The 27,297-nt window shown below is 43.8% G+C and overlaps 1 protein-coding gene and 1 long non-coding RNA gene across 3 annotated transcripts in view; one reads left to right on the top strand and one right to left on the bottom strand.

The window, feature by feature from the left end:
* Window positions 1–1,736: 1,736 nt before the first annotated feature.
* LOC127612585 (high affinity choline transporter 1-like) lies at window positions 1,737–25,503 on the top strand. 2 transcript variants are annotated; one of them, XM_052083305.1, is made up of 10 exons: window positions 1,737–1,797; window positions 6,611–6,770; window positions 12,691–12,889; window positions 12,990–13,103; window positions 14,888–15,043; window positions 20,535–20,683; window positions 22,018–22,161; window positions 22,335–22,488; window positions 22,600–22,817; window positions 24,606–25,503. In XM_052083305.1, the coding sequence occupies exons 3-10, from the start codon at window positions 12,706–12,708 to the stop codon at window positions 25,134–25,136; spliced, it is 1,650 nt and encodes a 549-aa protein (XP_051939265.1). In that variant the 5' UTR covers window positions 1,737–1,797; window positions 6,611–6,770; window positions 12,691–12,705; the 3' UTR covers window positions 25,137–25,503. The 2 variants fall into 2 exon arrangements, with proteins under 2 accessions (XP_051939265.1, XP_051939264.1); XM_052083304.1 differs by lacking the exon at window positions 1,737–1,797 and adding an exon at window positions 3,164–3,279.
* Window positions 14,171–27,297, bottom strand: part of LOC127612661 (uncharacterized) — a 166,092-nt gene continuing 152,965 nt past the window's right edge. Inside the window, exon 3 of the long non-coding RNA XR_007965901.1 lies at window positions 14,171–14,641. This is a non-coding gene — a long non-coding RNA (uncharacterized LOC127612661). The remainder of the gene's footprint in view (window positions 14,642–27,297) is intronic.

Here is a 27,297-nt window from a genome sequence, read left to right as displayed (position 1 = left end):
AGTAAGGCTAATGAGGAAGCTCACTACAGTGTAATAGGGTAAATGGATTGCGACAGTACAATAGTTTAATTTAAAAGCCCCAAATATACACTCTACAGTCTTTTATTTTCTGCTGCCTCTATCCACTTATTTGTTTGTTTTTGCTGAGAAGAATTCATTGACGCAAAAGTCAGTCTAAACAGTACAAAGGGCTGGACTGAAAGCCAGGAATCTGAAACAATAAAATCCCGCTGACCTCATTCAGCACCACTGCAATAATAATTTCTACCTTGACCAAGAATTGATCCCCATTCTTTCAGATGTGTTGCCAACTGACCTCTATTGTCTGGAAAGTCAGTGTCTGTTAATCCAGTTCACTGAAGTTCATTTTTAACATCCCTTTTTATTTTTCTTGCATTTGTTGTTTATTTCTGAATTGTGAAAAGACAAGCAACTTTGAATTTGGCTCCCTTTATCACCACGTTATTCTTTGAACAGGATTTTTTTTGTTCATGTTTTAATTTAAAAAAAACGAAGCTAGCGTGTGTGGTGTGCTGTGAGGTTGTTCTTACATGAATGAGGTGCTTTTCTCAGTAAAAGTTGTGGGGTAAACTGTATCTGTGCTAATGGGAGTATGGAATAAATATACACACTTGTATTGCACTCGCCTATTACTGAGGTATTACTACTTGCCTTATGTTGGTTTGCCTGCCTATGTCATTTCATCTTTCACTGTCATGCTGAAATGTGATGACATTATTTGCCATTCAAACTTAATGTGATGTAATATAAATGGATGTGGTTTATTTCAAATACTGTGCAATGACAACATTGCTTTCCTATTCTTTGGCTCCAAAAGGCAATTCGTCAATCAATTGATGAAACAATCAAAAAAATTGGCCAACACCGGTACTGTTTTTGCTGGATGTAACAAGAGAAATAATGCCCTTGCATAAATAATCACGCAAACGGTAACGGGTTCCATGAACCGTTAATCCAAAGGCAGCAGAGTAGAAAACTAACCAACTTCCATGTACGCGCACATATTTATCCGGTAATATCGCGTTTCATTTATCTCGGAACTGTCAATAGATTTGACTGACTTCACCGACTCTAAGAGCCACACACACACACACACACACGGTTTTAATGATTAAGAGTGAATATTAGTTATTGCCTCTTTCATGAATGTAAATGTACACATAAATGGTTGGATTTATGTTGCCTTTTATAACAGATTTGATCTCTTTTGCGACATATGTAGAGCATTCTAAATTACAGGAGGACTTAGTTTTACATGTAAAACCAACCAAGTAAAGTACGTGATAATCACTACGCGTGCAAACAAATCATACAACATCTGGACGAATGATCCAATCTTTTCACAAATCACTTCATTTTCATTATATTTGCATTCGGGGGGATGGGAGGAGAATAAAAGTCAGCTTAATGTTATTTTTTTAACTCACATATACGTCTATCAATGATGATCTTTCCCCCCCAGCGTTATTAAAGTGTGACTAAAGCAACGCATCTGTGCTGCTGGCAAAGAAAGGACGACGCTTTACGATTGTGTGATATACAGTTATGACAACACATAATCGTCATGTGTGGACGCTGAAAAACAGGACAATACAAACATTCACGTTATGTCAAACGCGACACACGTTTTCGTTGCTGACAGAATTCAAGTCTCGTCGATTCGCTCATAAACTGCTTTCAAATTCTACTCGGCCGCAAGTCTAAACGCACCTTTTCAAATGAAAATACGTGCTTTAGTCAACAAAAATTTACGCAGAAAAGAATATGAACAGAAATGTGAGTATGACTGACTCGGTTAAAAAAAAAATCACTTGCGGTTGCTATGGAATCGAACCGGTTTGGACGTGGTGCGGTCAGCCGGAAGCTTGACTTCAGATGGTGTTTCAGTTTCGTTGTCCGACTACACTTGAGTCGTAGCGATTTTGGAAAACATGGCGACGTTACAGTTCAAAACTCATTCAAAGGTTAAAGTGTGATTAATCATCTTATGGCTTCAAATCCATTCTCCATTTTGTATTTATATTGCACTTAATTGAACGGTGTTTGTTTTTTCTTCTTCTTTCTACCCACATTCTTGCTGCTGGAGGCTGTAAATTTCCCCAGTGTGGGACATATAAAGGATATCTTAAATGAACGTTTGTACAGATTCACAAATGGATGCTAACTAATTTAGTGTCTTTCTTTAGAAATTAAATGCAATAGATAACTAGATCTGAATGAAAAATCGAAATACACATTCGTCTTTAAATACGAATGAAAAATAAACATGCATTAAAATGAAAAAGTTTGGGGAATAAGCAAACCGAAACACCTGCTGATTGGCGGGCAAAAAGAGAGCCTTTAGAATGGCCCACCACGTTAAAGTTTCAGTAGTTCAATTCAAAATGTAAAACACATAAGGTTCATTCCACAGTATATTTATAGATATAGATATTAACATGGTGGACAATTGGCTCTCCCCATGCCCATGTGGGTTTTCACTGGGGACTCCGGTTTCCCTCCCACATTTCAAAAACATGCAGGGTAGGTTAACTGAACACTCGAAATTATCCCTGGTTGTGATTGTGAGTGTGAGTGCTTGTCCGTCTATGTCTGACCTGGAATTGGCTGGCAACCAGTTCAGTATATAATCCCCTAACCCACTGCTCAAATACAGTTAGGATAGGCTTCACCATGCCCCTCATCAGGATAAACATCTTGGATTTTTTTTTTATTAAAAAATATAATATAGTTAAAATATATATAAAGTTTAGAGAAGGCGGCCCGGTAGTCCAGTGGTTAGCACGTCGGCTTCACAGTGCAGAGGTACCGGGTTCGATTCCGGCTCCGGCCTCCCTGTGTGGAGTTTGCATGTTCTCCCTGGGCCTGCGTGGGATTTCTCCGGGTGCTCCGGTTTCCTCCCACATTCCAAAAATATGCATGGCAGGCTGATTGAACACTCTAAATTGTCCCTAGGTGTGAGTGCGAATGGTTGTTCGTTTCTGTGTGCCCTGCGATTGGCTGGCAACCGATTCAGGGTGTCCCCCGGCTACTGCCCGAAGACAGCTGGGATAGGCTCCAGCACCCCCCGCGAGCCTAGTGAGGATCAATCGGCTCGGAAGATGAATGAATGAATGAATATATATATACTGCTTCTCATTAGGTTCACAGGTGTGGTGGAATCTATCCCATCTGACTTTGGGCGTGGCAGAGTACACCCTGAACTGTTGTCCAGCAAATCACTGTCTGTGTGATATGCAACCCAACATACACTGCAGAGTGTGAGTTGAATTTCCCCTTTGGCACAAGCTTTGTTTGAGCTCTGATTCTACATACTCATGAAATGGGAACATCTAAATCCAAACGAACAGCTTTCGATGATCCTGCTTTATTTGGACCTACATATTAAATTCACCCTTAGGTCATCATACCAACATGTATTTAATGTGGACAAATTATTTCACACTATAAGTAACTTTTTTGTCCTTTGTGTTTCTTAGTTTTAGTCGAATTTTATCTGTTCTTTTCAAAGTCACAAGACATCCTAAAAGTCTTCCAAGAAATTGTTGACTAGTAATTTTGCATTCGAGCGTTTCAACTCTGGTGCCAGGAAGGTGCACCTTGTGCTTTACTTTTCCCAGTTGTACGTCATGTTTGTTTCCAAGTTTGATCGGATGACGCAAATGAATCCCGTTAGTGTTTAGTATGTGTATTCATTGACTTGGCTTTTGACAATATTGTTGGCTGGTGATTGTTGGACCTAGAACCACACTGGACCATGTAATCACTGCACCGGCAGCAACTGAAAATGGAGATGTCGTATGTCGCTGGTCGCCCCTATCCAAAACTGTTCTTTCACACCAAAGTCATCCAAGTGTGTCCTTGTTTTCTGTACTAGAACAGAAACGGGCCACAAAGTTGGAAGCCTACAATTGTCCTGAAGGTCTGACCAATTCCTTAATTAGGAAATGTGTCTTGATCTCTTACCAAGAGTTTAACAATGATAGGCTGCGTGTTTGTAAAGTGGGTCTTGAAATTAAAATGTTTTGATTATGTGGAGCCACGAGTTGACATTTTTAACCTATTGTTTCTCTTTTACCTTAATGGATCACATTAAGTGATACAAATTGCGCTTATAAAGGCTGGAGGCAAAAGATACTTGCCAAGGACAGCACAATTCTTTCAGGAACTCTTTCCTGTTGCTACAAAGTTTTTTTTCAGGAACTCTTTCCTGTTGCTACAAAGTTTCTTCCCATGTGATTTACTCACTACTTCATGCAGTTAACCATATGCACTGAAACAAGGTGGGCTTTGTGAAAGTCTTCAGCAAGGAGACACCCACATCCACACAGTACACACCAATCAAACTGAAAGGGGGCAACAAAGTATGGGTAGTCTGGGAGAGGAGATGTTTTTCCCCCCTTATGGTGTGGGTGTGAGGATCTTGGTGTGATATGTCAGGCTGGCTCTTAAGTCACTGTGAAACACAGCATGTAGGTGAGACACAGAGCTAAATCATTATTCATTCATTCATTTTCCGAGCCGCTTGATCCTCACTAGGGTCGCGGGGGGTGCTGGAGCCTATCCCAACTGTCTTCGGGCAGTAGGCGGGGGACACCCTGAATCGGTTGCCAGCCAATCGCAGGGCACACAGAAACGAACAACCATTCGCACTCACACTCACACCTAGGGACAATTTAGAGTGTTCAATCAGCCTGCCACGCATGTTTCTGGAATGTGGGAGGAAACCGGAGCACCCGGAGAAAACCCACGCAAGCCCGGGGAGAACATGCAAACTCCACACAGGGAGGCCGGAGCTGGAATCGAACCCGGTACCTCTGCACTGTGAAGCCCACGTGCTAACCACTGGACTACCGGGCCTCCGCTAAATCATTAATTATATTATTTTAGTGAAGTATATATATATATATTATAGTCTATCCATTTTCTGATCCGTGTATCCTCACAAGGGAATATAGCTGTATACACATACACAGAGGGTATTTGTGTGTGTGTGTGTGTGTTGGGGGGGGGGGGGGGGGCAATGTTCCCTCTAATTTTCCATCCGTCCAAGTCTAAGTATTCACAAAAACTCCCTGAGCATTCATTGTATCACGGTGAGCAACATCAGACATGCACACAGAGGCCAAACTAGTATCACACCTGTCCAAAACCTGCGGTCATAACAAAGCGCATGATTAAGATACGAAAACATTCAAGTTATCTTTGAGTCAAAATAGAAAATATCATAGGATGGAGATTCATGACATGAATAAAATTGGCCCAAGTTTGTTACTTTTATTGAAGGACGCAGGTTATTTTCAGCATTATTAAGTTAGTCTGTATAACGATGGTCACACATTGTCCACTCACAAATAATGGAAAATGTGGCATTTAATAAAACACAAATAATACTAGTCACCTGACCTCTAAGCGTGCAAAAGAGCCTCATTCAAGGGGCTGACATACGTGTCAACTCATACGGTTTAGCCACAGTTCATACGGATTTTGTGGTGAATCTTACGTATATGGCCGTATCGCACATATCATATGGATTCTGAAAATTTCCGCCCCCCCCACCCACCATCCCTAACAGGTAGTTCCGTTTGCTTTTGCCCATAATGGTGCTAGTCTACTCAAATGCTTTCATTTCCAAAGTAAATATGAATGGATGCTGTAACTTTGAGCCGATGGATCAGTATTTGGATTTGGTGAAAAAAGTAACGCAGGAATACAATAATGCCACGAAGTAGACATTAACCGGACATTGTATTATGGAGATCGACAATAAATATCATAGACATTTTCGTGGTTTTTTTTCTATCGTTATTTTGACATATAAAATGCTTTGGTATGTTATAAGGATTTTTTTTGCTCTTTACAAGGATTGTTTTGGTAGTTTATACAGGTTGGCGCTCCGAAAAGTTGACAGGCATGGGCTGTGAAACTACTGTATGTCCATATTTGGACTTCCTTAAGGGAGTCGGCAGCCTCTCGTCTGGTCTGCGGTGTGTGTCAATGAATGAGTGTCAATAATAATAATAATAATACAAATTATTTATAAGCGCCTTTCAAGACACCCAAGGACACTTTACAATTACAAAAAATTTATGCATCAAACTGTCAAAAGAACGACCGAAACTCGTGGAAGTGGCAATCGTCTGCTGTCCTGTTTATAGATTAAAACGGTGAAGGAAACGAAGGAATGATTGTAAAAATAAAATGCGCGTGTGTTGCGCGCCAGCTGTCACCGTGAGGGTGAAAAAAGGGCGTAATTGCTCACCCCCCCCCCCCCCCATCCCCATGAATTGTGCTCACAGCGAATCGGCCGTACACGGGGTGCCTGCCACCACTCACCAATCAGGTGGTCGTGGTGACGTCACGCACGCCCCCCCACACACACTTTCTCACTTTGGACACTTAGTCACGCCCCCTGGAGAGCTTTAAAAGAAAGGCAAGGGTGCCGCTTCCAGAGAGTTCCACCCTCATTGAGTCCGAGTTGAGGCCAGCTTTCTTTTTTTTCCCTTTTTTTTTAAACACAAACCACTTAAATAACAATTGAGTTAATTAGACAATTTTTGTACGTTTTCTTTGTGTTCTTTCTGAGCAGTGTGTGACGCCATTCCGGTTGAGTGTATTTCAACTCTCACCTCTTCTTTTGGACGGACTCAATCATCCTGCGTGCTCTGTGACCTGTTAGAAAAGCATCCCTCTCTTCCATCTTTCCATCATTGCAAAGGTCTGAGACGTTGTGTGTGACACAGAATTGGGTGCGTATCCTCTTTTCTTCCATTTGAGTTGCCGTGTGCATGAAGTTCATTTACATTCTAATGCATGGATACTTGTTTGCTTTACATTTCTTTTCAAGTGTGCTTTAAATGGTTGAGTGAGACTGTTGGGGGGCCCACATACCTTGGGGGATGTCACCGTGGTGTGCAGTTTGTCTTTGTTTTGTGAATTTGTAGGATTGTGATTCAATTGCATTTGCCACTGCTACTCTAGGAGACAAGAACTGATGAGATTCGCGACTGGGGGGTTTGATAGCCCGGAAGAATACCCCGTATTTGATGGAAACCGTTGGAAAAGGTGTTACAAATGTAGGATGTCAACTTACATGTTAGTCATAAGTGTACATTTGTATATCAGGAATGTGGTATTTCCTAGACGGGGAAACTAGGGACCTCTCATTGGAAACGGGAATTATTGTCATATCAAGATAACAGAGCTGTCATGATTTTAAACCAGCGTCTTTAGACTCGATGAAAGATTTTTGGGGTGGATGTATTCCAAACAAGGTGTCATAATATCAATTATCAGAAAGGGTATGCAAAGGTAGTTTTCAGGCCGTATATTGTCCGAAGGCTAGTTTTTGACGACGATATCGTTCAATGTGTTCTGTCTCTGAAGGACAATGTTGGTGTTTAGGAACACAAAGGTCACATGTTACTGAGCCTTTAACAGCAAGCAGAAGGCTATATTTTTTATTATAATCAGCACAAATTTAACCTAGTGAAGCTTTGCGTACAGTTTGGCCGTATATGCTCATCGTCGTGGATTAAGAACCCATCTATAAGATCGCAGGCGTGATGGAGACGTGGTGAGCGGCAGCGGAAAAGTACTGAGAGGCAGGGAAATGGAGACATGCGGCTCGGGAGGGAGGTATTCATAGATAGTAATAGCTGGGCTTTGCCAAGTCACACTTCTGCACCTGTATCAGAGGACACTGCTTATTTAGATCGAGAGTGTCCTCATGTCTGAAGTTACTCTAGTTACACTGGCAATAAATAAATGCTGTGCCAGCTGTCTGTCAGCCAAACGCTGCCGAAGGTTACATTGAGCCCTCTGATGCAACAACTTCAAATGTCAGTAGGTAAAGTCAAACATACTGTGTGTGTGTGTGATGTTTGTAATTATATATGTACTGTATACAGTGTATAGATCTCTCTAATTCTTACACACAGTTATAACACAATAGTAATCAAATAATAACACATTTCAAACTCGGACAGAAAAAAAGGCCTGCGTCAGTGTATTAAACTTTAATAAACACAAATATTTAAACAATGTGAGCTTGGTAACAATCTATAAAAGCTGATGCAAGAAAAATGATGGCGATGAAATAACTTAGTTTTACATCAAGGGTCTTTATCATGCAACATCAACTTTTTTTTTTTTTTTTTTTTGCTTTCGGCCATGTAAAAAGGCGGATTCCTCACCAAGAAACCCCCCCAGAATTTTATAAACGTGATCCTGCCAAAGTTCAATTTTTCAAAAATGTACACAGAGTATACAGTATACTGAGGTGACTTTTTACTACCATTGAAACTGTGAAAGAGGACATATGTTTTGTTACAGCAGTGATGTGATGTGCTTCTGTCAGATAAAAATTCAGAGAAAAAAAACAATTTGGGGCCAGGCTGTGTGAGTGCAATTTAGAGGTGCGGAGGTCATATAGTAAAGTGTGATTTAGCTCATGTGTATGGCGGAGCGTTACACGTGAGAGTGCCCACACCCCGCCCTGAATATGCGTTCGTAAGCGGGGAATTTTCATTTTATTGTGAAAGTGAAGAAAAACAGTTTGGCCCAAAGATGAGCACTGTTTCAATATTTACCCCAAATCAATCATGTTTCAACTCTCCAATATTCAGAAGAAATATGGGCCTTTGAATTTGAAGTGAAATGAATGGTTGAGGTTTTCATTCATCTTCCGAGCCGCTTGATCCTCACTAGGGTTGCGGGGGGGGGGGTGCTGGAGCCTATCCCAGTTGTCTTCGGGCAGTAGGCGGGGGACACCCTGAATCGGTCGCCAGCCAATCGCAGGGCACACAGAAACGAACAACCATTCGCACCCACACTCACATCTAGGGACAATTCAGAGTCTTCAATCAGCCTGCCACGCATGTTTTTGGAATGTGGGAGGAAACCGGAGCACCCGGAGAAAACCCACGCAGGCCCAGGGAGAACATGCAAACTCCACACAGGGAGGCCGGAGCTGGAATTGAGGTACCGGGCCTCTGCACTGTGAAGCCGACATGCTAACCACTGGATTTTTATTGTTTACATTTTTTTTTACGACCTCTGTGGTTTACAACACTCCTTTATGGTAAATTTATAGCAGTTTTAGGCATTTTCGGTAATTTATAGCTCACAAAAGATACAATTGTTTTGCTTTGTTCATCTGTATGTGTTAAAAAAAAGAGGGAGGGAAACAAGAATATCTCAGGCACCGGACGCCCGGGGTCTCCTGGCTGATAAGCTTATTCGACACACATGCTCGCCAAGACTAAATGTGACATGAAAACCTCAATTTTGACATCAGCTAAGATCTTGACAAAAAAAATGGACAAATAATTTGGCATTTTATCAGATGTCTTCACGATTTGGTAGAAAATGAAAGAATTGCAGTTATCCAACTTATGTTGAATCCAGTCATAAAAATCGACACGACCTATTAATCCAAGAGAGCACCGAACGGCAAATGAAACGTAAGCGAATCACTTTAGATCAGGGTTGCCCAAGTCTGATCAGCAAGAGCCCCCACCCAGACTCTTTCACATTTCCCGCATCCAATGAGCATGATTCAAATGATCCGGTTGCTTATCAGCTTGTTGATGAGCTGATCATTTGTTGGAGGAAGGAGACAAGCTTGAGGACTGGCCTTGGGTACCCCCTTGCTTTAGATACTTCCAAGTAATTCTTTACTGTCTTGTATTTCGAGAAGACTAACATGAGTATTTCCAGAAATGGAAGATGATGCGCAATCACTACGTGTAGCGCCGAAGGAAGCTATAAGGGGAGTCCCCCCTCAACTTCAAAATCGGTCTATTCCCCACGAAAGGAATCTCGGTCTCACTTGAGTGTGAAATAGCTTGCATACGTATAAGGAGGGGGCTCTCGATCTGCAAACACCTAAATGTGCACTTTGTTTGAATTCAAATAACCGCTAAGGCAAACAACATTTTTAATATTAGGATTCACTGGTGAACTTGTGGGCGGCCCGGTAGTCCAGTGGTTAGCACGTCGGCTTCACAGTGCAGAGGTACCGGGTTCGATTCCAGCTCCGGCCTCCCATGTGTTTGCATGTTCTCCCCGGGCCTGCGTGGGTTTTCTCCGGGTGCTCCGGTTTCCTCCCACATTCCAAAAACATGAGTGGCAGGCTAATTGAACACTCTAAATTGTCCCTAGGTGTGAGTGTGAGTGCGGATGGTTGTTCGTCTCTGTGTGCCCTGCGATTGGCTGGCAACCGCTTCAGGGTGTCCCCCGCCTACTGCCCGAAGACAGCTGGGATAGGCTCCAGCACCCCCCGCGACCCTGGTGAGGATGAAGCGGTTAGGAAGATGAATAAAAATAACTCAGGCTCTGTTAAAAAAAAATCCCTTAAATATGAATACAACACAGCATAGTATCCGTATTGACAGTAAATTGAGATGTCTTTGTTGTCTTTCAACTGATTGTACAAGGCCGGAATGAATGTTTGGGAAATACACATTTTTAAAGCAATTTCTACCACCTGATTAGTCTGCAGTTTATGTTTAAAAAAAAAAAACAAAAACATATTCATCATCAGAAATAGCATTGGTGCCAATTGGCTGCCATGAGCGATACCGCACACTCCTGCGATTGAATTCCTAAATGAGTTGTGAGTACCCGTGAGCCGAAGGGACACGTGCAAACCAAAGCGAAACAGTCAAACCGAACTGTTAAAAATGTTTTTCAAAATCCGTTCCACACCTAGCATGTACGCTAGCATGAATGTGTGTGTGCCATCACGCACAAATAATACAATCACCAGTACACAGCGACTCCCGATTTACAAAGACTCGCTCATACTTCCCAGAAACGTTCTTGCGTGTATTCCGAGGAAGACCGTACTTGGGCTGTTCACGCCTGTACTCGGCGTTCTCCGTGTTGAGAAACGGCCATTGACATTGCATTGCCAAAGGGAGCAGGCCACTTTCAACCCTTTCGATTGGCCAGTCATTTGTAAAAAAAATAGCACAGTTGCGTTGGGACTGACCAACGGTATCAATTTGTGAATCAATTTGTAATTGAACAAATTTGGAGCTTTTTGGCCCTGCACCAGTGCTATATGTATTATTATATTATTATTATACGGTTACGCGATATGAACTCTGCAATGTGTGCTATGATAAAGAGCTGTGTGCTGTAAGATAAGATAAGATATCCTTTATTCGTCCCACACTGGGGAAATTTACAGCCTCCAGCAGCAAGAATGTATGTAGAAAGAAGAAAGGAGGAAGAGAAAAAAAAACCCAACAAACATCTTTCAATTAAATACAATATGAACACAAATGGATAAATCGCAGTACTATTTACAATTTTTCTTCACATCATTTAATTATTATTATTATTATGATTGTTATTTTTTATTCATCAGCCTGACCGCAGTCAGTAGGGCGCGCACACACACACACACACACACACACACACACCCTGGTAAATCACACAAGCCATGAGTGAATTTTCAGGCATTTGTTGACTTTGGCATCGGTCCTAGTGCCCCCCTTCATTCCTTCTATGCCTTCACATAAACACACGCACACTCACACACATACTCCTCTGGGCTTGCATGTTTCAGTCCCTGTCACGTTACAAGGTGGTGGTGGACTCCAAAAAGCAGGCAGGAGGGAGGAGCAGGGTGAACTTGATGAAATTGTATTTCATAAAACACAGAGAAAACTGAATCCAAAACAAAGAAAGTGAGAACAACCAAAACTAATCCAAAGTAGCAAAACAAAACCATGACTGTGGCAAAAAACTAACAGGAACAGAACCTTGTCAGAAACAAACAAAGTGAGAACCCTGCTCCTCCCTCCCGCCTGCTTTTTTGGGTCCACCACCACCTTGCAACGTGACAGTCCCTTCCCTTGACAAACATTTCCTCCCCCACCCACCCCCCGCCACCCCATACCCATATGCAAGTGAATATCCAATCTTTCGGCAGCTCGAATTTGATTCTGGTTTTATAATGCATTGATTTTTTTTTTATTGATTTTTTTTTAACTTAGCAGGAGTTATGTCTTGTTTTTCCTCCCTAAAAAAATGACTGGTTGATTTTATGTCAAAAGTAGGGGAGCAGGGCTGATGTTTTCCAAGTCACTGCTCCTCCTTTTATAATTCTGTTAGATCACTGACGTTGTCTGGCGCCTTACGACGGTTGCATAGATACTGTATGTTTCTGAAATTGACTACAGAAGAAGCGGACCATAAAAGAAATGTACATAGTCTCATCTCGTGTACTGATCTCCCATGAGTTGTTTCCACTTCCACTTTTTGGGGTCAAAACTTGGGGCCATCCAACCACACAATAATTGGAAAACAAACTTCCAGGATTTTGTAAGTTCAGCTATAGAAATAGTGAGACCACCGTGCTTCTGTTTTTTTTTCCCTTGTGTTAGCCCAACACCTTGTTGTTGTCCCCCCCCCTACTTTTTACCCCATACTCCTGTCTGCCAAGAAAGTCGTCATGTCATTTGAACATGAACATCCAGCCGCTCACTGTCCTTCCCCTGTTCCCACAACCTTTCCCTTTTCACAGTATTAATTTTTTCCCCAAGTTAAGACATCTGTTTGGAAAAAGAATGACACAAGTGAACACACATGCATTTTTGTGTGTGTGTGTGTGTGTGTGTGTGTGTGTGTGTGTATGCGCCTTTTCCTGTTCAACAGAGACAATAACCAACCATGGCTTTGAACGTGCCGGGTCTGGTGGTTATGGCGGCCTTCTACCTACTGATTCTGGGAACGGGCATTTGGGCATCCATGCGCTCCAGGAAGGAGGAGAAAAAGTGCAAAGGAGATGGAATGGAGATCACACTACTCGCCGGACGGAACATCAACTTGCTCGTGGGCGTCTTCACCCTTACGGGTAAAAAAAAAAATAAAAATGTGCTTGTTTATTTGTATGAAGAAAACAAATAACAGCTGACTGATTTTTTTTTTTTTTTTCAAAATAAATGTCTTTGCAGCCACATGGGTAGGAGGAGGTTTTATCCTGGGTATAGCTGAAGCCACATACAATCCAACATTAGGAGCAGTGTGGGCTCTCATGCCGGTGCCTTACGTTGTTACATTCTTCTTGGGTGAGTGCTCCTTGTTACACAGAGGCTAAAGCCGAGAACTAAATACTTGGTCAGTCCCCACCTTCCCATCACACACTTTTTTTTTTTCCTCTCGCTCGACCAAATGATTACACATACATGTAAAGCAGGGGTGCCCATTAGGTAGATCCTGATCTACCGGTAGATCTAAGACAGGTCCCAAGTAGATCCGAGAAGAAAAAAAACAAACAACCATTTGTGTGTCTTTGTACATGTTAGTAATATATTTTTTTGTGTTAATATACACTGCACACTAATCAGTCTCATTTTCACAAAAAAAATATTTAAAAAATAAAATAAAGCAGGTAAATCTTAAATTTGTGTGTGTGTGTGTGTGTGTGTGTGTGTGTGTGTGTGCACCGGTAAGGGTAGATCCCGTGAGGTTAGTTGATTGAAAAGTAGATCTTCGATCCAAAAAGTTTGGGCACCCCTGATGTAAAGGGTTTGAAATTGAGACCCCTGCAAGTAGCAGGAAATGCCCGTGAAATTAGATGCTGACAAGAGTGTGTCCTACTGTACATTATGTAACCGTTACAATGCATCTACTGAAATGGAACTTGATCTGCAGGCTTTTTTTTGGGGGGGTGGGGGGGACAGTTAACTACAAATCTACACAAATAACCTTATACAAAAAATAAATTCAAAAAGACAAAAAATAATAGTGTCGGTGACAACGGACAGATCCTCAATATCCCCCCCCCCCCCCGCTCCCCCCCTAGCTGACTGCACAAAACTATAAAAGTCTCTCTCAGGTTAAAAATAACGACGACGAGGAATCAGTTTAGGATGGTAATATGAGGCAACAGGTGCAAAGTGATGACTTGAAGCAAAGCGCGACCTCTAATCGCCGCGAGAGACGCACACACATACACGTTTGCAACAGGTGACGTGACCGGTCGATATCACAACGGCCCAGCTCTTAACAACAATAACGTGCCGCTCTTTGCGACGTGGACTCCCGTGTTCAGCTGAGAGCATTTTATTATCTCCAAAGAGAACACTCGCTCCTTTGCCGTTTTCGTTTAGGAATGTATTCATTCATTCATCCGAACCGCTTGATCCTCACTAGGGTCGCGGGGGGTGCTGGAGCCTATCCCAGCCGTCTTCGGGCAGTAGGCGGGGGACACCCTGAATCGGTTGCCAGCCAATCGCAGGGCACACAGAGACGAACAACCATTCGCGCTCACACTCACACAATTTAGAGCAGGGGTCTCCAACGTGGTGCCCGCGAGCACCAGGTAGCCCGTGAGGACCACACCAGTAGCCCGCCAGTGCTAGGATTGTGATTTGCTCGTAGAAATTATGATTTAAAAATGCAAACATGGGCCGTATTATAGATTCTATAGCTACCTATTTAGCTATCTAACTAGCTAGCTACAGTATATATCTAGCTAGCTAATGTTCTAATATTATTAAATGTAATTTGTACAAATGTTATTTCAGACGCGTATCAATTTGGTAGCCCTTCACACAATCAGGACACATGAAGTAGCTCTCACTCTCAAAAAGTTTGGTGACCCCTGATTTAGAGTGTTCAATCAGCCTGCCACGCATCTTTTTGGAATGTGGGAGGAAACCGGAGAACCCGGAGAAAACCCACGCAGGCCCGGGGAGAACATGCAAACTCCACACAGGGAGGCCGGAGCTGGAATCGAACCCGGTACCTCTGCACTGTGAAGCCGACGTGCTAACCACTGGACTACCGGGCCGCCCTGATAGGAATGTAACCTCTTTATTTTGCACCAATACTTTCCGTTCTCTTCCAGGTGGCTTTTTCTTTGCAAAGCCCATGAGAGAGAACAAGTATGTGACCATGATGGACCCTTTCCAGAAGAAGTATGGCAACTTCCTGAGCAGTGTTCTCATCCTTCCCGCATTAATCGCCGATGTACTGTGGGTGTCGCGCACACTTGTCAGCCTGGGTGAGTTCCTTCGTACCGTCGAAGTGCGTGTGTGTGACACGTGTGCATGCACCTTGCAGCTATCGACATGTAGGCACACAATGAGTGCAATCCTTATTTGATGAGGCGTACCGCACTCAAATGTCCACCATGGGGTGTTTACAGGAGTGTTTACTCCTGCACTTGTTGAAACGTTACTCTCAGGACTAAATTATGAGTATTTACACTCCTGAAAAGCTGTGAAGTCCTTGTACTGAGGGGTGGGGGCCCCTCGGCCCAAAGTAAGTCAAGGACAGCTATTCAGTTATATGAGCAAAGGCACGCGTACATGCTCTTGCTGTCAACTGAGAATGCCACGCCGCGTAAATCCTTAAATAAACAACGCACGCGTGTTGTCGCCAAGCTCGGTACTTGGTAAAAGTTTGGGATCATTTCGAAAAGCCGATGTTCATGAAAGAAAAGTACTTTTATATTGAAAGTGCTTTGCAACTCATTTATGTTGACAACTCATTTGGAGTGAACTTTGTTTGTCACCCAAAGCAATGTTCCAGTGCGATCAATAAAACTACCGGTAGTGTTTTTGCGACAGTCCAAAGACAATTTCAACGTGACGGTTATGTAGAGCAACAACACAATTAACTGAAAAGTGACGAGCACTTAAGATAAGAGGACAACGTGGCTGTCTGGGCTGCTTTGATGCCGACAGTCGGCTACTATTCTGTCCGCCGATTTGTTGGAAGCGACCATATTGCAACGATGTTGTCAAACATGGAATGAGCTCGAAATTCAACAAAACAAAGCTCAAGATGATCCATTCCATGAGGGGGTGCCCCCAAGTCCAGGCCTCGAGAGCCCCTCGATGTCTCCCTGTATCCAGCACACCTGATTGATCCTTCTCAGACCTCTGGAAGCTTGATGATGAGCTGATCATTTGAGTGCAGTGTGTTGGAACAGGGGGGGGGCATCTAAAACCGGCTGCCTTATGATCTCTGGAGGACCGGACTTTGGGCACCTTCGCTTTATATTCATGATCTCATATTTTTTTTTTAAATCATATTTATGAGTGATCCCAAACTGTTATGGGCACCCATTAGCTAACGCCCCATATGATGAATTGATAAGATTATTTTAACATTCAAATTGTTATTGTAGTGTTTCTTCATAAGTGAACATGATTTTGTAGTGTTAATTCCTGCTGCTTTTAGGGGTGTCCCGAAAAAAATACAAAAATACAGTCTCAGATTGGTCTACATCCCAAATCTCACATATCGGTCCATTTCCGACTCTGTCGTCCCCATGAACTCAATGCGTAATTCTGAATGTACTGAAGTAGACTTGACTTGTTATTTTGCACACGGAGAGTACAATTTGTGTTGTGTGACTTTATTCGGGCTACTTCTCAATATCCTTGACTGTCTTTTACTTTATTTTGCTTTTATGTGATTTGAGAGCAGTACATTGAATTGAGGTAACCTAAATGCTTAATAGACGTTGGTCCTATTTTCTAATGCCCGCCGTTGCTGATCGTTGTTCAAATAGTGTCACTTTGAGCAAGTCTCTTGTACTATTCATTCATCTTCCGAGCCGCTTGATCCTCACTAGGGTCGCGGGGGGTGCTGGAGCCTATCCCAGCTGTCTTCGGGCTGTAGGCGGGGGACACCCTGAATCGGTTGCCAGCAAATTGCAGGGCACACAGAAACGAACAACCATTCACACTCACACTTACAACTAGGGACAATCTAGAGTGTTCAATCAGCCTGCTACGCATGTTTTTGGAATGTGGGAGGAAACCGGAGCACCCGGAGAAAACCCACGCAGGCCCGGGGAGAACATGCAAACTCCACACAGGGAGGTCTGAGCTGGAATCGAACCCGGTACCACTGCACTGTGAAGCCGACGTGCTAACCACTGGACTACCGGGCCGCCCAAAAATAAATACAAAAATAAATTAAAATAAATTAAAATAAATACAAACTTCTATCATTCTCGTATCGGATCGATCTCGGCGTGAAAAAGTTGTATCGGGACACCCCGAGGGATGCTTTACGTTGCCATGTGTATCCACGTGTGTGTTATGCTGGCTGCGAGTGCAATGTTGTGCAGTGTGAGAGAGCGTATGTCATGTTTTTGCGTGTGCGTTTTAATGCTGTCTTCTTTTCCAGTGGTATTTGAAAAGGGGGGTTAAACATCGAGCAGCCTGTTGATTGTGAAAGGTGATCAATTATTCAAACCAGGTTGTTCTTATCATGAGACACTTTTCTATTCTTTGACCGCTTCAATGATACGCGCCTTCACATCACTTCATGTGTCCGTAATGTTTCTAAATGTGAAATCTGTGTTTGAGTCAACGTGCTTGTGCTGTAGACTATGCGGACACGCCACAAAATTAATGTTTGTGAGATTTTTTTTCTTAACCAATTTCGCCGCTAAAGACACCCAAAGACGCAAAAGCGGATGCTCACATAGCAATAGAGTGGACCACCGCATACCTGCAGATTCACTTACAGTATTTGGAGAATTATTGATTTTTTTTTTTTCTAACCGACCGCCTTATTTTTCATCGAAAAAGACGATTGTTGGTAGTAGACTTGCTTATTCGAGATTTTTTTTTTCTTCAATACAATTGAATGTGCTCATCTTTTATTGTAAATCTTAACTGTGCATCTGATGTATACTTCTAAGCATGTCTGCCTACTGCGTTGCGGTTGAATATGAGAACGTTTTTACATCAGGGCGGGCTTCATATGACGTCAGGCATCATTCAGGATCAACAGCACAAAGCCACCGTCAAATTTCTGGAGGGAAGGAAATTGAGATTGAAATTGATCAATGGTGTATGTATGTTGTGTGTGTGTGTTTACGCGTATTTCTTCAGACACTCAGCGTGTATCCGGGTAGGCAGAGGATCTAAAAACAACATGAGAGCAGATAGCGGCCCGGTTTTCTCTAGCTTACCCGAGGGGCCAAACAGGCACCGATTCTCATTCCGCCTCCTATTTTTTTGGGGATCCTAAATTTAGCGCGGTGGCAAAGGGCACAGCTCAACATACAAGCGATAAGGGATGTACCACTAAAACCGTAAAGCATACCAAGTGCTTTACAATTCAGTCAATGTTATGTCACGGCGAGCCATACGGTCGCTTCGGTAATAAAAGCGACAGCGTGCTTGCGTGGTGCAAACGTATCCAAAGAGATTAAGTTCGCAGCTGGAATCGGAATAGAATGTCATATTGCTTCCTGGATATACATTCAAGACTGTTGGCAATAAAAATAATTTAGTACGGCATTGACAGTTATATTAAATTGAACGGGGCAACACAGATTCCTTCATTTGAAAAGTTTTTCATGCAAGATTCTCTAAAATCCATCAAAAAACAAATGATAAGAGCTTTTTTTTTCCCACATTTTAGCATCGACCTGTACCTCAGCACCCTGCAAAAGACCATTCCTGTGGGACATTTTCTTTATTTTTTGCAAAAGGAAAAAAAAATTGTGTCTGGAGGTCCCAACCAAGCCCTACTAACAATCCCGACCGGACGTGTTCATGTAAAATGCATTAGTTTGAAGCCTCCTGCAAAAAGGCAAACTCATTTGCGATCCTCTGGCGCCACCTAAAAGTTGCACAATTGTAATGACCTCAACCCAACAATGTGGCATGCTTACGTCTGTCCAAGCGAAAACAAAGCGATTGACGTAAAAATCGCGTGAAATGCATGTATACAATTTAGGTTTACAATGCATTCAAAAATATGAATTATAATGGGTCTCTATGGTGCAAAATATGTAAATTGTGAAGATTAAGGTATCAAAACGTTTTTGTATTATTGCTGCAATGCCTGAGAATTATCAGCCGGTGACGTCATGAAATTTAGGCACCCTGCAAAAGACCATTCCTGTGGGACATTTTGTCCCCAAAAAGTGCAGACATTCGCCCTAGGGTTGTTTTATTTGTACATTATTCATCTTCCGAGCCGCTTGATCCTCACTAGGGTCGCGGGGGGTGCTGGAGCCCATCCCAGCTGTCTTCGGGCAGTAGGCGGGGGACACCCTGAATCGGTTGCCAGCCAATCGCAGGGCACACAGAAACGAACAACCATTCGCACTCACACTCACACCTAGGGACAATTTAGAGTGTTCAATCAGCCTGCCACGCATGTTTTTGGAATGTGGGAGGAAACCGGAGCACCCGGAGAAAACCCACGCGGGCCCTGGGAGAACACGCAAACTCCACACAGGGAGGCCGGAGCTGGAATCGAACCCGGTACCTCTGCACTGTGAAGCCGACGTGCTAACCACTGGACTACCGGGCCGCCCTTTTGTACATTATGAATTCTTAAATCAAATCACAGCAAAGAATTTGCAGTGAGACTGACGAATTGTGTGTGTGTGCGTGTGTGCGTGTTAAAGCAAAGAGGTGGCAGTGGCATTTTGGAGATTTGTCATCTGTCATCACCACGCGTGAATGCGGAGGGCACAGTGTCTGTCTTGTGCTTTCACACCGAGCTCACTCGGCACATTTTGGCATTTGAGTGATCGTTGACGACTCGTCAAAAGTTATGTAAACGTTAGTAGGTAAGGGGTCCCGTAGGCTTTTAATGACTAATGAATACATGAAGTGGGGAGAGAAGAAGCGTGAACGAACCAAATCGTAGCAGTCAAAGTAACCATTGAACCCAATGAAGTGAGAGTATTTTTTTTTTTTTCAAAAAAGGGGGTTGGAGTGAGTTAGGGGTGGGCATGGTAGGTCAGAGGGGTTATAAGTGGCGATAGATGGTGCAGATCTGACCCTTCTCTGTTTAAGGACATTGTTGTGGTGTGGCTGCAGGCTACGGCTGGGGGGACCCTGGCAATGTGGGAGAAGAGACAGTAAAGGTAGTCACGTTTTGCTTGCCTTGTTTGAGTAACAAGATGTGTTTTTTTTTTTTTTTTTTTTGAAGTTCACTTATTTACTATACATTTACTTATTCTTGACACTTTCAGTTGTTTCACTACAAGAACAGTTTTTTTTTTTCTTTTCATGATCAGTGTCGACTGTTCAGGGTTTATGGAGTCACAATCAATAGGCTGCTTCTCTTCATTTTGGTTCTGTTTTTAATCTTGTTGCTTTATGTCTGCTTGTTATGCTTTAGGATGTGTTTTTTTTTAAGATGTTTAATACAACACTATATCTGCCCACGTGTAACCTCATTGACCTCAATGACACGTAACCGCCATGCTACGTTAGGCAATTGTATTACGCGGTTGTTGTTTTTCAGGATATGAATGAAATAACAAGCCCAAACAATACATGGCTCATTAAAAGTGGATGCATGTACAAGTATATGCGTGTATGTACAAGTATGTCTGTGAGAGAGAAAAAAATTAAAAAGCAAAAGACAGGTTGAGAACATAAAAAGTAACTTAAACCCGCCACAAATATACACGATGTTGCATGTGTCTCCAGTGTTGGATGTCTGTGCAAATGTTGTCCCAGCCGTTGCCTGCAGCTCATCACGATGCTGTTTTGTTCCAGGGGGAACAATGAGTGTGATCCTGGACCTTTCTTACGTCTATTCAATTGTCATCTCCGCCGTGGTTGCCGTTGTCTACACCCTCCTGGGAGGGCTTTACTCTGTGGCTTACACAGATGTGATCCAGCTCACCCTCATCTTTATCAGCCTGGTACGTCAATATATATTTACCCCGTGACAGCCAGCAAGTCAGAACACCTTTTCGATCAGTATTCCATCAGAAACTAAACCCTACCCCAAATTCCCACTTTTTTCATTCACACAGCATATACGTCAGTCCTACACCCCATCCATTGCCTTCCAAAAGTGGTGAGACATAGAGCTGAGTGATTACATGATCAGACCATTGTCCATCCATCCATCCATTTTCCGATCCGATTTATCCTCACTAGGGTCGCGGGGGGGTGTGCTGGAGCCTATCCCAGCTGTCTTCGGGGAGGTAGGCGGGGGGCACCCTGAACCAGTTGCCAGCCAATCGCAGGGCACACAGAAACGAACAACCATTCGCACTCACACTCACACCTAGGGACAATTTAGAGTGTTCAATCAGCCTGCCATGCATGTTTTTGGAATGTGGGAGGAAACCGGAGCACCCGGAGAAAACCCACGCAGGCCCGGGCAGAACATGCAAACTCCACACAGGGAGGTCGGAGTTGGAATTGAACCTCTGCACTGTGAGGTTGGCGCGCTAACCACTCGACCACCGGGCCGGCCTCTTTCTTTTTGGGTTCATGGGTGCAGCCATCTTGGAAAAGGGAATTTGCAGAGTGTTGCACTGATAAATCCACAAAAGTGCTTACTGTGGATATTGCCGCTTCTTTTTCTGCATTTGACGCGATGTAAACTGCATGAGCCTGCTGTGTTCTCTTGGCTAAGTTCTCAGTGGCTTAAATAAGGTCCATATTCCACTTTGGGAGGTAATTGTCGGCAGGGTGGGGTCTAGTGTTGGGGTTTGCTGCGAGTTGGAAACACTAGTATTGTAGAATAGTGTGTATATGTACATGTATATATTGTAGATATTTGGAATTGGTTCGATTCCAGCTCCGGCCTCCCTGTGTGGAGTTTGCATGTTCTCCCCGGGCCTGCGTGGGTTTTCTCCGGGTGCTCCGGTTTCCTCCCACATTCCAAAAACATGCATGGCAGGCTGATTGAACGCTCTAAATTGTCCTGAGGTGTGAGTGTTGGCGCGGACGGTTGTTCGTCTCTGTGTGCAATGCGATTGGCTGGCAACCGGTTCAGGGTGTCCCCCGCCTACTGCCCGAAGACAGCTGGGATAGGCTCCAGCACCCCCCGGGACCCTAGTGAGGATCAAGCGGTTTGGAAAATATGAATGACTGAAGGAATGTATATGTATCTATGTATGTATGGTTGCCTTTCGTACGGCCAAGAGAAGCTCTGTTTAGATCGCTAGCTTCCAGGCAGACTGGAAACATCCTGAACTGAGTGCATCGTGAAATCAGCTGAGCTTTGTGTTTGTGTACACAGTGGGTGTGTGTCCCTTTCCTGTTGACCAACCCTCACTCTGTGGACATCTCACTGACGGCCTACAACCAAACCTTCCAGGCTCCTTGGGTTGGCAAGGTGGAGCTTAATGAAGCCGGCAAGTGGTTTGACGACTTCATGCTGCTGGTGAGTCGAGAAAGGCTTGATAAATACTGCTCGGTTTTAGGACTCTTGCCTCAAAGGGAGCTTCAAATACAATCGATGCCAGCTGTTCATTTCCTTGGGTGTGAAAATGGCATTTCCTTGGGTGTGAAAATGGCAGTGATGATATCTTAGAAGGTTGACTGTGTATGTGACAGGCTCTCGGTGGTTTGGCCTACCAAGCGTTCTACCAGAGGATCCTGTCTGCCTCATCTTACAAGCAGGCTCAATTCACCTGCTTCATCTCCTCCTCCTTTTGCCTGGTACTGGGTATCCCCTCGGTGCTGGTGGGAGCCGTGGCCGCATCTACTGGTACATTCCACTCTTAATTGCAGGACTTGTAGGCGTCCAGACAATTAGGCCTTTTCTATTTGCAACGCTTCCTCATTCCTAATCGCTTCTCCTTCTCTAACCATTCCATAGATTGGAACTCGACATCCTATGGACTGCCAACTCCATATGTTCGCGGGGAAGTAGGATCCATCCTCCCCATCGCCCTGCAGTACCTCACGCCCACCTACGTGTCTATCATCGGGATCGGTGCTGTAGCCGGTGCTGTCATGTCCTCCATGGACTCAGCCCTGCTGTCCTCTGCGTCATTGTTCTCCTCCAATATCTACAAGAACATCATTCGGAAGCAGGTGAGAATGTCAATGGTAATGTGCGCTAACATATAGGTGGAATTGTTGGTGTTTGCACATATGCGACACCCAAAAAATTTTGTTTTTTTTCATGAATGAACATTCACTCCCAAAGAGGTTTTTAAAATGTCTTTTCAGACTTGGTCTAGAATTGGCTGAATGAGTTAAAAGAAAGTGACAGTTACAAAATACGACCGACTGTAAATTGATCGACGCTTACGTGTATGTCTTGAAACGAAAATGAATCATTTTAAAAGCGTTGTTGCAATTTCTGGAGCGAATGTTAATTCTTTCCTCACAGACATCGGTTGCTGCAGACGGAAGTATGTTGTACTCTTACTGCAACTAAATTACATATCGATGCATGATGCCCATAAGTTGGCCATGAATGACCGTGAAGGCCACTTGTAATTGTGAAGGAAAACGAGACCATGCTTTGTCTGAAACGGAAGCGATATTAACCCTTGTGTGCTGCAAATTAAAAAGGACTCAAGTTACGCATTTTACAATTTTTGTAATGATGTATTTTGTGTTATAAAAACATTTTTTTTTCCAAACACTCAAAATGTTCAGAGGCATCTGTGCTATCCATACATATATAGTTTTTATTAGTTCTTTGGGATTTTTTATTCTTTATTTTTTGAAAAAGGGGGAAAAAAATGGTGTCTGGAGGTCCCAACCAAGCCCTACTAACAATCCCGACCGGACGTGTTCATGTAAAATGCATTGGTTTGAAGCCTCCTGCAAAAAGGCAAACTCGTTTGCGATCCTCTGACGTCACCTAAAAGTTGCACAATTGGAATGACCTCAACCCAACAATGTGGCATGCTTACATCTGTCCAAGCAAAAACAAAGCGATTGACGTAAAAATCGCGTGAAATGCATGTATACACATTAGGTTTACGATGCATTCAAAAATATGAATTATAATGGGTCTCTATGGTGCAAAATATGTCAATTGTGAAGATTAAGGTATCAAAACGTTTTTTTTTATTATTGCTGCAATGCCTGAGAATTATCAGCCGGTGACGTCATGACATTTAGGCCATTTTAGAACCCCTCCATAGGTTTCAGCTCTATCGTGTTTTTCTGAATGCCTTTGCCTTTGATTCAAAGACATCATTTTACATTTATCGCAAGCGGTGCACTACGAGGGTTAAACACTTGGTTAACCTATCAATCACTTTGCAGTCGTGTGCTTACTGTATCTTCTTGAGGTTCTCTCCAATAACGCTCTCGTGAAAAATGAAGATCCTGGTTAAAAATAGCCCTTGGAGTAACTCGTACTATACGTTCACAACATTCATGAAATTAAACAAGAGAAGTTCATATGAGGCCCGGTAGTCCAGTGGTTAGCACGTTGGCTTCACAGTGCAGAGGTACCGGGTTCGATTCCAGCTCCGGCCTCCCTGTGTGGAGTTTGCATGTTTTCCCCGGATCTGTGTGGGTTTTCTCCGGGTGCTCCGGTTTCCTCCCACATTCCAAAAACATGCGTGGCAGGCTGATTGAACACTCTAAATTGTCCCTAGGTGTGAGTGCGAATGGTTGTTCGTCTCTGTGTGCCCTGCGATTGGCTGGCAACCGATTCAGGGTGTCCCCCGCCTACTGCCCGGAGACGGCTGGGATCGGCTCCAGCACCCCCCGCGACCCTAGTGAGGATCAAGCGGTTCGGAAGATGAATGAATGAATGAAAGTTCATATGATATGTCCCTGCTACGTTGACATCAGCTGCTCCTTCCTTCATTCAAAAGCACCATTTTGAAACTCCGTGTGTCTGTCTCATCTCAGGCGTCAGACCGCGAGATGCAGTGGGTGATCCGGATCTCGGTGGTCGTTGTCGGTCTGGCTGGCACTGGCCTCACCTTCCTGGACAGCAGCGTGCTGGTCTTCTGGCTGGTGGGTGTGGACATGTCCTACACCATAATGTTCCCTCAGCTGGTCTGCGTCCTCTTCTTCAAGGCGTCAAATGGCTACGGGGCCACCGTGGGCTTCCTAATGGGAATCACTCTGAGAATCATGAGCGGCGAGCCCCTCGTCAACCTGCCGCCCGTCATCCGCTTCCCCAACTGCCGGCTGAATGCCGAGGGCAAGCTTACTCAGTACTTCCCCTTCCGCACTGTGATCATGCTCAGCTCGCTGGTCAGCATCGTCGTCGTGTCTTGGCTGTTGTCTTTGGCTTTCGACAACGGTCTTTTGCCCGAGAAGTGGGATGTGTACATGGTCAAGAAGCGCAAGCTGAGCAAACGCGTCGAAGAGAAGACCACTGTAGAAAGCGAAGAGATGCTCGCATCCCAGCAGCAACTGGACACCAGCTGCTGAGGGGGCCCTGTCGGGCAAAAGATGGTGCCGCGATGGGAGAGGCGGACGCGCTCGCCTGCTCGACGGGGGTTCGCCGAGGGCCGTTAAACAGGAGTGGCTTCACGGTTTCAATCGAATCTGGTCAGAATCTCGGACTTTGCGTCACATACCGAACAGCCCAACATCGGCAATATGTCCCCCCCCCCGAGTCCCCTAGCACCCCCGCCGTCTTTGTTATCGTCTTCCTTCTACAATCAAATAAACCATCAATAAATGTCAACTTAGCTTGTGTTATGATAGTTAACCACCCATTAACCAGTGTAGCGTACAATGTGATTCATTAAAAACATCCAATGACGGAGTCTTCTTATCAGCTAATCATACATCTTTGCAATGGACAGAGGGAGCGCGGCATTTTCGAATCATTTCCATGCGGGAAAGAAAGGAGGATGGCATTGAGCAATTGTTTTTGTTGAATGGATCTTGGATTTGGACAGATTTGTCGAAATATATTTGATCACACCAGGAAAAAGATGTTCCTTTTTGCAAACGTAGTCCCTTGACTCAAGTGCCTGAGAAAGTCCAACTAAAGACCGGCGAGCTACTTTGTAACTCACTTTTCACCGGTATGTCACAGTCCTACGGCTCGGACAGATTGTTTTTCTCGCGACGCATTGTCACTCCGGAAACAAGCTGCAAAAGGCAATCGTGACATCAATTACTCCCATTCGGCGCAGTTTGGTCGCGGTGTTGACCGCACTTCATTCATTCATTCATCTTCCTAACCGCTTGATCCTCACTAGGGTCGCGGGGGGTGCTGGAGCCTATCCCAGCTGTCTCCGGGCAGTAGGCGGGGGACACCCTGAATCGGTTATCAGCCAATCGCAGGGCACACATAGACGAACAACCATCCACGCCCACACTCACACCTAGGGACAATTTAGAGCGTCCAATCAGCCCGCCATGCATGTTTTTGGAATGTGGGAGGAAACCGGAGCACCCGGAGAAAACCCACGCAGGCGAACATGCAAACTCCACACAGGGAGGCCGGAGCTGGAATTGAACCCGGTACCTCTGCACTGTGAAGCCCACGTGCTAACCACTGGACTACCGGGCCGCCTGACCGCACTTCAGTGCGTAGCAATTTCATGTATGCTTGTAGAATACTCTTCATCCTTGAAGACATTCTCAAGCAAAAATACTGTCGACAAGAGTTAGAAAGCGGCCATCATTTGTGAACATGCCCGTAATGTGAATAAATCATTCTCAAGCAGAAATACTCTCGATAGAGCCGAGCCATTTAGAAACGACGGAATCGTTCTGAGCCTCCAAAGATTTTCTTGTACAATGCAATAGCGTGTGTGACAATCTTAACGTACAATTTACTCAAATAATCACTGGAAACTGATCTGCCTCGCCTGTTACGGTTTATTTTGATTGATGCTGTCGAATGGGTGTGTAGTGGGCGCAAGAGCTGAGCGCATGTTTCTGAAATGCCATTTTAAACTGATTTGTCAGGTGGCCCAAATCTGTTTCCCAAAGACTTCTTGTTGAAATAAAACCGAACTCATTGCATGCGTCTTTTTGAATAGATGTGAGTTCTAAATGTTTCATACTCTTGTACAGCCTGATCACAATTTGTACATTGATTTTTATTTTTATATCAAAGTGCATTGCCATGCGTTGTTAGTTTTAGAGGAAAGGCACAAATGTGTATTTGTATGATCTCGAGTGAACGATTAATAAAAAAAAAAAAATCACCCTCGGTTTTGCTGCATAATGAATGTAGACATGGTATCACTTTATGGTCGGATTGGCCTGCACTTTTTTTTAGCGGTGTTACGTGTCGGAACGGTCACAATGAAGACTGCTGCCCAAAAGCACTTACATGCGGTCCTTACCAAGGGACAAGTATGCCTTCATAGTGGAGTTTTTTGTCTTGGCATTTTTTTGGATCAATTTTGGGGGCAGTAATATTTGATTTCCAATGATGTGCTTTTCCAAAGGTCTCCTGTTAACATCCTTGACTGGTATTCGTTTTATAATAAGAAGAGTGAGCTCCATTTTAATTTCTCCCTCCTTGTCTGTATGTGGTTTTATACTATTATGCATGTCAGTAACTGTATGCTGAACTTTGGTGAAGGCTGTTCTCTCTTGCCACTTGGCAAGGTCCTGCGATGTA

This window comes from Hippocampus zosterae, chromosome 13 (assembly GCF_025434085.1).
Source record: "Hippocampus zosterae strain Florida chromosome 13, ASM2543408v3, whole genome shotgun sequence".
Lineage (NCBI taxonomy): Eukaryota > Metazoa > Chordata > Actinopteri > Syngnathiformes > Syngnathidae > Hippocampus > Hippocampus zosterae.
The sequence above is the reverse complement of the archived record's forward strand: the minus strand, read 5'-3'. Positions and strand labels throughout refer to the sequence as shown.

Coding starts and splice junctions, on each gene's coding strand:
- LOC127612585 (XM_052083305.1), top strand. CDS start 12,706: ATGGCTTTGAACGTGCCGGGTCTGGTGGTTATGGCGGCCTTCTACCTA. Junction 20,684..22,017: donor CCCTCATCTTTATCAGCCTG/GTACGTCAATAT, acceptor TTGTGTACACAG/TGGGTGTGTGTCCCTTTCCT. Junction 22,489..22,599: donor AGCCGTGGCCGCATCTACTG/GTACATTCCACT, acceptor ACCATTCCATAG/ATTGGAACTCGACATCCTAT.